Below are 10,428 nucleotides of genomic sequence, written 5' to 3' on the forward strand. Positions count from 1 at the left end.
GAGTCACATATGCTATGAGCAGGACTTGCTGCTCAACTCATATGTGAAGGGCGTGAAGGGAAAAAACTACGGTTGAAATTAGACAGTGATGATCCCGAATATTTTTTGTACTTTGGGGGTAGTGATGTACCTAAGATTGAGTGGAAGTATTGGACTCTACATTAACTGTGTCATTTGTTTAAACGTGGTGATGTACAGGCTAACCAGTTTACTAGCTGTGTGTGACATTTGTTGGATTGCTGTTGACGACTTTTGGGGCTGTTACGCGATGTTTTAGTATGCCGTGTGACTTTTGAGTCTTGTATGTGACGTTTTAGTGTTCTGTGTGACTTTTGAATATCACGTGTGTCATTTTAGTGTACTGTGTGACTTTTGCTTCTTGTATGTGACATTTTGGTAGGTATGATTGACTTTTGGTATGTTGTGGTATGTTACATTTGTACAGGTCTGTAAATATTCTCCTTATCAGTTACTAGCTATTTATTAAATTCTTTGTGATCTGTTCTGGAAGATATTAAATTCGAACTGGTAATATGTCTCGCGGACAGGTGATACGCCACATTAGGATGAAATGGACATGTAACATACAATAGTAGGAGGAGGACAAGTATTCTTCGTACTTGGCCTGGTCGAACTCGATTTCGAGGGACTCTACTGTCGTCCTGATAGTAACCTCATCAAATTGAGCCACCACCATTTCACTCGATGAAACTGCTGCTCCCACTGTGGTCGCCATCTTCTGTAGGGTGAAAATTTGATTCTTCCGAAGAAAGGAGTTTCGTTTGTATTTATAAGAAAGCTTATTACAAACTAACAAATCAAATGTTTACAACAGAAGCAGAGGGAAGGCCCTCTTTGTTTTTGTGTGGGGACTTTAGGTGGCTATAGGACGCTTCGCTCGATGGTCGGGTCGAGTCTGCTTCCCTTGGACCGTTTGAATGAGGTTGCTGGAGAGCTTCAGTTCGCAGTAGAAGCTCGGGGCAATGGAGTTCGGGTCTGCTTAGTTCGTCGGCGATCGGAGCTCGGAACTAGGCAGCAGTGCTGTAATGCAAGGATTTGCTAACAGCTTGGTCTCAACTCTTTTTTCTCCAAGTTTTGCGACCTCTCTTCCATCGTGCTGGAAGGGGTTTTTAAATGAAAGAAGGACAGCTTGACTTCTCCTTGAATTGTGGGATGTGACCACATCCTCTTCAGAGACGTCTCGCCGTTCCTCGATACCATGAACGGTCATTCCAGGGATTGTGCTCTATGTCCTGTCACCTACGATGGGAAGGCCCATTCTTGTATGTGAGGCAACAAACGACTGCTATCCGAGTGGATTTGACCAGCATTAATGAACCGCATTTATGAGTTCGCAGATCGATGAAGTGTCTGTCCGATCACTTGTACTGTGCGTGACCGCCCGGCGTGCTTTGAGCACGATGCTTTCTCCTTTCCGGCCAGGAGAGGCGGTGAAGTAGGTACACAGTACTCGAGTGGGTCTAGCCAGCTTGCCGAGTGCCGGCGGATCCAGCTCTTGGCTCAGACAGCCGAGGTGAGTCGCATTTATGAATGCTCAGGTTGACTCGACACCTGTCCAGTCCCTTCGCGCTGTGCGCACTGCGAGCGGCCGTTTGACGGTCCTGGGGTACTGTGCTCTCTCTCCCTTCGGGTCGAGAGAGATGGGAAGGTCCATCTCAGCACGTGGGGTAGTGGATACCCAGCTGTGAAGTGTTCGCGCCACACGAATCCAACTGTTGAAAGATTCAGCGACATTGGAAGTGATATGCCCATATCTGATTGAGAACAAAAAATCATTACCACAATTTACCGCTATGTGTCACAAATAACTAACAAATGTCACAACTAACAACAAATGATCACAGATAACGGCTACTGGTCACATGTAATGGGGTATTGTCACACGATACAAGTAAAGGTCACACGTAACAGACGAACGACCCATATAAAAGCGAAATGTGACATTTAAAGGCTCAAATTCATATAACAGCATAATATAACAGTAAAGGTAATGATAATTGACGTACCTTATACCAGGAAATACAGAATTGGCCCAATTACTAGGACCATAACTTAGAGCTACTTGGTAAGCTCTTTGATCTGTCATTCGAATCTGACGCAAAACAGCATTAAATTCTCCTTCCGTGTACTTGTATGCAGCAAACTCCAATAATTTTGAAATACGTTGAGCAGCACTTGAGGCAAAACCCATCTCTCTAAGCTTCAATTTATAATTCTCAACAAGATGAAGTACACACCTAGAGTGGTACGCATCTGGAAATATATTTTTCAAAGATTGCTTTATTCCTTTGTCGGCGTCTGACAGAATTACAAGAGGATGGGGTGGATTGTATGGTTCTGTTCGATTGTACAATATATACCGCAATCCTTGAATAAACCAACTCTAATTCGTTTCATTTTCTTGGTCACAAACGGAAAATGCGAGTGGAAATATGCCTTGAATTACCATCATAAGCGGTCGCACCTAATAAGATCCCTTTGTAGCGATCCTTCAGGAAAGTCCCATCTAGAAAGAGCAACGGCCTACATCCCTTGAGAAACCCCTGTATGCATGCACCATACGACACAAATAAACGTTTGAATCTCCTTTCTTCTTGTTCAATGCTGAAGACACTGCCTGGATTTGTTTCCGTCACCTTCATCTGGTACCTAAAATGATGGTTAAATCACAAATAACTTGTTAAATACTCAAACGTCACATATAAAGTCAAAATATCACATATAAGGTTTAAATATCACATGTAATACTCAAAAGTCACATAGAAAGTCCAAATATCACATACAAGATCTAACTATCACATGTAATGCTCAAACGTCACATATAAAGTCAAAATATCACATATAAGGTTTAAATATCACATGTAATACTCAAAAGTCACATATAAAGTCTAAATATCACATACAAGATCTAACTATCACATGTAATGCTCAAACGTCACATATAAAGTCAAAATATCACATATAAGGTTTAAATATCACATGTAATACTCAAAAGTCACATAGAAAGTCCAAATATCACATACAAGATCTAACTATCACATGTAATGCTCAAACGTCACATATAAAGTCAAAATATCACATATAACGTTTAAATCTCACATGCAGATGTAGGAACAAGTTGTCACAAATAACTTTGAAATATAACGTTCACGCATCAATAAATAACGAGGACTAACCAGGATAGTAAATCATATGAATGCCTTGCGCAACCAAATATTTCATCTTTTGCTGTCTCTTTAGCACGCCAAGCTTTAGAATAATTAACTCTTAATCCATATTGAGAGTGCAATTCCTTTCTAATGTCAGTTGGGGTTATATATGGACGCCTCTTCATAATTGATTGTAGCATACTCGCAATCCACCTTCTTGATGCTCTGAAGTGACCAGCTGTGCTGTTATGTTGTCCACATGTATGTTGAGGAACAAATTTCTTTATAGCAAATGTCGACACATGGCTCAATGGTGAAGCGAAAAACAACCACGGGCAGTTTGTTTCTTCTCTAAACATGCAACTAGCACGAATACGTTTTGGCTCATTGTTAACATATTTGAAAGCGAACTTCTTAGCTATAGAGTAGTATATAAGAGCCATTCTAACTTCTTTTGCACTTTCAAATTGCTGCCCTTTTCCAGTAATTGCCTCGTGCCACCATGCTGGGATCCGTGACGAGTCACTTACTACGTCGTTCATACTGTACACATGCTCTCCTTGAGGGTTGTCATTTGGGATCCTCTCTGATTCCTCGATTGTGATACTCTCATAAGGTTGCTCAATATGCTCTGATGACTGTGAGCTTACATTAGGAACACTGCAGGTTTAATGTACAGGTCACATATAAGTCACATGTGATACTTACCAGTAAAGTCACATATAAGACTCAAATGTCACAAATAAAGACAATATATCACAAATAACGTCCAAATGTCATGTGGTATGTCTTCAGGTCACATATATAATAGAATATGTCACGTGTATCCAGAACATGAAAATATACTCTTGAATACTTACTTAAGCTCTGTTTCTGTCCCTATGGCATGGGTGGGTCCTTCATCTCTTTCAGTAACAGTCATGGTCAATGTATTTAACCCCATTGAACGATGATAACCTATCATGTTGAGAATATCTTCATCTTTTGAAAGCTCAAACGAGACATTGGGAAACTTCTTGATAGAGTAACTTATCAACAAACTTTCAAACCGTACTCTAAAATTCTCTGCGGCTTTCATCTTCAATTCGGCTAAACTTGTTGCTGAATTGACTTTAATAAGGGTTGCGTTACTGTTAAATGAAATCACACACATTAAAGAATCTTCCATTTTGGTTGTTGAAGAAGTTAAGAGGAAAAAGTTCAGAATATAAATGATTGTTGAAGGTTGTTGAAGATGTTAGGAGTAGATCAAAAGAGAGAAGAGTATATATGAGGAATGCAATATTTTGGAGGGAACCATGTACATTTCCCCCTCCAATTCTACCTCTTCCCTGCATAAAACCCCCCAGCTCACTGATTTGACAACCCGTACTTCATGATGGGTTGCTTGGCTGGCGAATAAGACAAAACCCAAGTTCGCTCACTGATTTGACAACCCGTACTTCATGATGGGTTGCTTGGCTGGCGAATAAGACAAAACCCAAGTTCTTCAAATCACAGCCGCTTTCAGCGCTGTTACCCAAATCGAAAATGAGAGTAGAAAGGGCAAAATGGGTAATGCTGGAAAATACACTATAAAGTAGAGAAACACTGTTGGGTTTGGGGTGAGATAGCATTAATACTTGGGTCAAGGTGTCCCCAAGTGTTTGACTCTAGTTGGGGAGTGGGGATGCATAGCCGAATTTTATTTAGTTCCCCCAAGCAATTTTCCCTTTTGAAAATTATAAAATGTAGGTCCTTCTTCTTTCTTCTTCCTCCGCCTTCTCCCAGCCTTATTCTTCAGCCCTCACATTTTGGATTTTGCTAGTCAAAAAACAACAACAAATAAAAAACATTTTTTTTTTCGGTTCCAGCCAACAGAGGTCAAATTAGAAAACTAACACAAAGTCAAGTTGAAACATTTTTTTTTCCTGCCATCGCAACGGCGACTATGCAATGCACCGGTCGTACGTGTAGTTCATGGATCCCATTCCTTGACCAAGATTTAGGCTCTTGTTTTAATGATTATTTGTTCCTTCTCTTGAGGTAAGATATAGTTAATGATACACAAATGGAAATTAAACCTTGCGATGGTTGTGTACGGATTAAAGGTGAGTTTTTTTAATAGGGGAATTGCAGCATCAACGATAGTCATCATCCAATAGTATAGATCTGTTTGAAGAAATGGCGAGACAGTGTAGGAAATCAGTAAAAGATTCAGCCAGGCAGACTGGCAGTCAAACTCGAGTCAGCGGCGGTCGAACGCGAACGTGCACAAAGGCCAGCGGGGACCCTGTAGGCGATCATCTCTCGAAAATCAGTTCGGTCGACCGTCACGGTCGACCGCGAGTTTGACTGTAGGATTTTGGTTCTCTGTCGGGGGTGTTCGGTTGACCGCGAGCTTCGTGCGGTCGACTGCTAGACCTGCGCGGTCGACTGTCACGGTCGACCGCAGACTGATTTTGGGCTGGGCCTTGGTTTTGACCCGGTTCGTTTCTGAGTTGATATATAACCCTAAACCTGATTAATTAGGGTTAAACAAAGACGATTTGAGCAGTCTTTTGGAGAGGATTGCTGCATCCAATTGTGGGAGATTTGTGAGAGATCTAAAGTTTTGTTTTAGGGTTTGATCAGTGAGATTTGTAACTCTATTTGTATTCTCTTGATTTCTAATAGTAAGAACTCCCCCCCTCCTTGCCCCGTGGACGTAGGCAACTTGCCGAACCATGTTAAACTCGTTGTCTTGCTGTGGTATTGTGTTTGGCTTATTAGTTGTGATTTATCTCTTGGATTGTTCGTGTCATTCCGAGAAGCTTCCGCCGCGCATAACACTGTGCATTTTTACCTGTATCCCATTATAGTTCATATCCTGATGCCTCACTGAAGTGATGAGTAGCAATCAAACTCATTAAACTTATTTTTTTTTTCTTGAAACTTCTCATTGCCCATTGTTCTAAAATTGGTTGTAGAGAGCAAAAACTAAAACGTTATGCATCCAAACCCCTTGGAAAGGTCAAAAGTCTCAAAACCATCAAGACCTAAAGATATATTTACTTATTTTCAAGCAACTTCACAGCTCGAACTTATTTTCTTTTTCCTTTCTTGCCCTTACATATCCACAACTTCTCTTTCTCCATCTTTCAAACCGTCCTTACTTGCTTTTGAATTGATCATTAATTAAGGAACATCCCATAGACATGTCAGCAAGCCGACTCAGTTCTCCCATCGATCCGCCCCATATTTTTGATCTCCCTAACCGCAATCAAGAGGAACAAATCAAATTATAATTTAATTGGTAATTAATTTACTCCTTTACATGTATGATAAAATAGAAAATAAATGCAGCATGTAAGAATTATAATTTAACATTTTAAAAAAAATGATGATGTATTGTTCACCAATTTTGTGCCTTTAGTAATAGTTGATCAATTTCTCATTATATATAAAAGAAACATGTACTTGTTTTTCTTGACAACGGCCGGAAAACTGTATGAGCATTGTTTGCTTTGTTCCCCTTTAAAGTCTGTTTCTTTTGCTAAATGCTTTTTTCGTGAAGAAGTTTTTTGTCCTCAACACGCAACGGTTACAATTCTCTTGCGTCGTATTTTCCTCCCTTTTCATCCTAATTCATTTATGAAAGCAGACAGCAGAGAAGAAAATTTTGGAACTCACCAGCCAAACATCTCACTGGTAACAAGCATAATAATGCCAAATTTATTTAATAACCTTTAGGATACATATTTTGTGACTTGGAGTCTAACACTCCCATAATAATAATAACGGTAATTATAATAGTAAACAAATATCCCTCTTCCATCATTCGTACATCTAATCTAGGGGCAGAATGTAATATCATAATCAGCCCCCGTACAAGTAAAAGTACTAGTAGCATCGTCATAAGGGTAACTATAAGCTTGAGGACACGCATCCTTGAAAATCTTCGAATAATTAGTAGGCTTGCAAACTTTAGGATCATTGTAATCGTCCGAACAACAATACTCCTTTTCCCCGAACACCAAACAAGCACTCTTGCAGCCCAGAACCACACCGTCCGGCGATCTTGCTTGCAACTCCGGCGGGCAAACCCGGTTGATGTCCGCTCCACATCCGGTAGAGTTGCACTCTGGCACGCCTCGTGGGACGATGGTGACGGGCACATTGTATCCGTCGACCAGACTTATGTCGTAAAAATCTTTGTTATCGTGACCCTGGAGGGTGAATTCGGCGAGTGACGCCGGAGGGGCGCCACCAGTGCCGGCGCATTCTGGTTTCCCGCCGCCGCAGTCGCCGGAGAGGCACGAGAATTCGGATGACGCGTCGGTTGAGCAGTTGGTTCGGGGCCAGAACCGACCGGACCATTTCGGGGGAGCTTGGATTTTGAGGGTCGAGCCGGATTGGAGTTCGAATCCAGTGGTCGGGAGTGAGCCCGAGCTCGATAGTGCCGCGGGCCAAATTTTGTGCGGGCAGTTGTTTTTCAGTGTGAATGTTGTTGAGCTCGCACCTGAAGAGTAATTTAATTTCGTGCGTAGAATTAATGATCTTGTGATAACACGTAAACAAAAAGAAATAGATGACAGCATAAATCAGTGAAAATATACTGCGTAAATGCGAGGATCTTCATTAAAACTAATGGATTAATCAGTGAAAATCTATGGCATACACGTGAGAATTTTCATTAAAAATAACAGTACTAGTAACGAAGACATTCATAGTTAAAAATTTCACCAAAGTAAGAATTATTACTAAGGATTATTACCATGGTTATTGTTGAGATGTTATATTAGTGTGAATTGTAGAAGAACCTTGAAATAATAATAATAATAATTAAATTAGAGAATCTCCTTATACTTATTGACATATTAGAAGATTCCCTATTTTGCTATAGAAATACTGAAAATGACAGATTTATCCCTGTGTGTCTTGGAACAATTCCAATCCAAACTATCTTTTTTTTACTCTAAATGTTTTTTGTTCTTTTCAAAAATTGTACAATTATATTCTTAATTTGCAATACTAAATCATACAATTCTGTGTTTCAAAATTTTTTAACTCATGAGACCGAATTTGGAGAGGTAGACTAATCTCTTTTATCTCGTAAGATTTCCTAAGTTTCAATATCAACTTATTTTTATTCATAAATTCAGAAACCAAAAGTTTAAAACAGGGCAGAGAAAACAAAGAAGAATGAAAAAAGTAACACAAAATATCTAAATTTCGGCTCAAATTATACATAACACAATCCTTAACTCCAGTGATGACAAATAGCGAGGAAGAAGACCGACAATAATTTTGTCTAATACCATAACAATTCTACCTGCAGATAAATTTAGGAAGAGTAAAATTTCATATAATCTATCTGTTGATCGTGAAACTTTAGATAATTATCACGAAAAGTTAAAATTATTTGACAATTTCAATGACTAACTATTCATTCATTAGTAAATTAGAAGAGCAGATGATTTCTTAATAAATTTAAAGAACTTAAAAAATAATACAAAATTTTTACAAAGTAATGTACCTTTGATCAGAATTGGCAGCAACAAACAGACCAAAGCAAGCCCTAGCTTCTCCATGATATTAACCTCTTGGCAACTTGAGAAAACAATTGGCTAAGAATTGGAGCTCAAATAGAGGAAATATGGTACATATAACTCAACAAGAGTACTAATTGTGCATCTCTTATATTAATTGCCAATGCTCTTTATTTGGTATTTTCTTGTTTCCTCTTGAACCTTGAAATCAGAGTGGCAGTTATAGAAAAAAACAAAGAAAGTCAAATTGGGAATTGATTACAGAGTCCTTGATTTGCGGGAAATTGATTGAGATATAGATTCAATGGAGTTTATTTTTGTACATAAGATTGGCAATATGTATCTTGTTTCTAAATCTTTGTTAGGCAATGATTCTTTAATAGTCTTATATGAAACTCTCATACTAATGGTAACAGAGTTGTTTATGTGATTAGTTTGATTTTGAGACTTTGGGCAAGTTAGGTGTTACATTGTTGAATTGGGAACATATTTATGGTAATTAGGTAATCTTTCCTTCTTAACAGTAGATTCATGGTTGTTCATTTTAGGCTAGTTAAGTGTAAGACTCAAGTTATCATAAAAAAGTGTTATGACTTATGTTGACGTTATTCTACCAAACTTTATTGGAGGAGAACATTATTCCGTTCAACTACTTATTGTGATAAGAGGACTTTCGTTAAGACTTCACAACTGTCACTGCTAATTCTTATGCCATTAGTTTCATGTCAAAGTTGTGAGTTTCATTCTAAAGTAGTTCCTGGATCTTACAAAAGTTGATGAAATTTCTCCACACAAGGGAAACAAAATGAAAAAACAGAAAAAAAGTGTTGATGAAGAATTTTATAATTGTAGACTTTTTAAATAGGATGGCGAATCTTAAGGTCCTACCACATAATTGGTCTATGGGGATGGTTCGTGGGTGCTGTTTAAAACCGTCCCCTTTGATGTCTAAAGGAACGGTTCTGTAACAGTTCTGTGATGATTCAAACTCTCATAAAGAGAGTGTAAGACAACACTTTAAACGAAAATATTGAGTTTGAATTAAGCTTGCAATAAACTTTTATAATGGGCTAATGGGACGGTCTTAGTATTATTCAAGCCCCATCAAAACAAATCACCGACTTCATTCACTTTTGCTGAGGTCTCTAGTGGCCTGTTTGGATGGAGGGTAGAGAGGGGGAAGGGAAGGAAAATTTCATTTTAACCTTGTTTGGGAGTTTCATTTAGGAGGGTAGAGGAGGGGAATGGAAGAAAAATCTGGCCCAAATTCTTACCCCCAAATTGGGGTGTAATGGAGGGAAGGAGAATTTTTTCCCTTCCTTCCCCTTCCCTTTCCTAAGGGCTTGTTTGGATTGAGGGGAATAAGGGTGAAGGGAAGTTAGGGGAACCATTCACCTTATTTGGGAACATTTAGGAGGTGAAGTTATTCACCCTAGTTCTCCTTGGTTCACCCCCTAATAGTATAAAATTTGTTACCCCCAAATTGGGGTGTAACCAAGGGGAAGGGAACTCCCTTCCCCTCCCTTCCATTCTCTCACCTAGTTTCCCTTAACTTCCCTTAAGGGCCCGTTTGGATGGATGTAAGTATTAGAAGTAAGAAGTAAATTAAAGATGTAACTTCCTTAATTATGAAGCAAAAAGTCGAGAAAGTAATACTTATTTTGTTTGTTTCATATATTTTTAGAAGTAGTGGAAATAGTATTTCCTTTGTTTCAATTTAAGTGGGCCCCTCTTTTTATTCACTTCCC

The 10,428-nt window shown here is 39.0% G+C and overlaps 2 protein-coding genes across 2 annotated transcripts; both read right to left on the reverse strand.

Moving 5' to 3' along the window:
• Positions 1,880-4,092, reverse strand: LOC109838144. The gene is made up of 4 exons (XM_020406610.1): positions 4,031-4,092; positions 3,198-3,830; positions 2,468-2,670; positions 1,880-2,358 (listed from the first exon to the last, which is right to left on the reverse strand). Exons 1-4 carry the CDS (start codon positions 4,090-4,092, stop codon positions 1,880-1,882), a joined length of 1,377 nt encoding a protein of 458 aa, XP_020262199.1.
• LOC109839718 (thaumatin-like protein 1b) lies at positions 6,834-8,872 on the reverse strand. The gene is made up of 2 exons (XM_020408232.1): positions 8,668-8,872; positions 6,834-7,650 (listed from the first exon to the last, which is right to left on the reverse strand). Exons 1-2 carry the CDS (start codon positions 8,720-8,722, stop codon positions 6,983-6,985), a joined length of 723 nt encoding a protein of 240 aa, XP_020263821.1. The 5' UTR covers positions 8,723-8,872; the 3' UTR covers positions 6,834-6,982.

This window comes from Asparagus officinalis, chromosome 4 (assembly GCF_001876935.1).
Source record: "Asparagus officinalis chromosome 4, Aspof.V1, whole genome shotgun sequence".
Classification (NCBI taxonomy): domain Eukaryota; kingdom Viridiplantae; phylum Streptophyta; class Magnoliopsida; order Asparagales; family Asparagaceae; genus Asparagus; species Asparagus officinalis.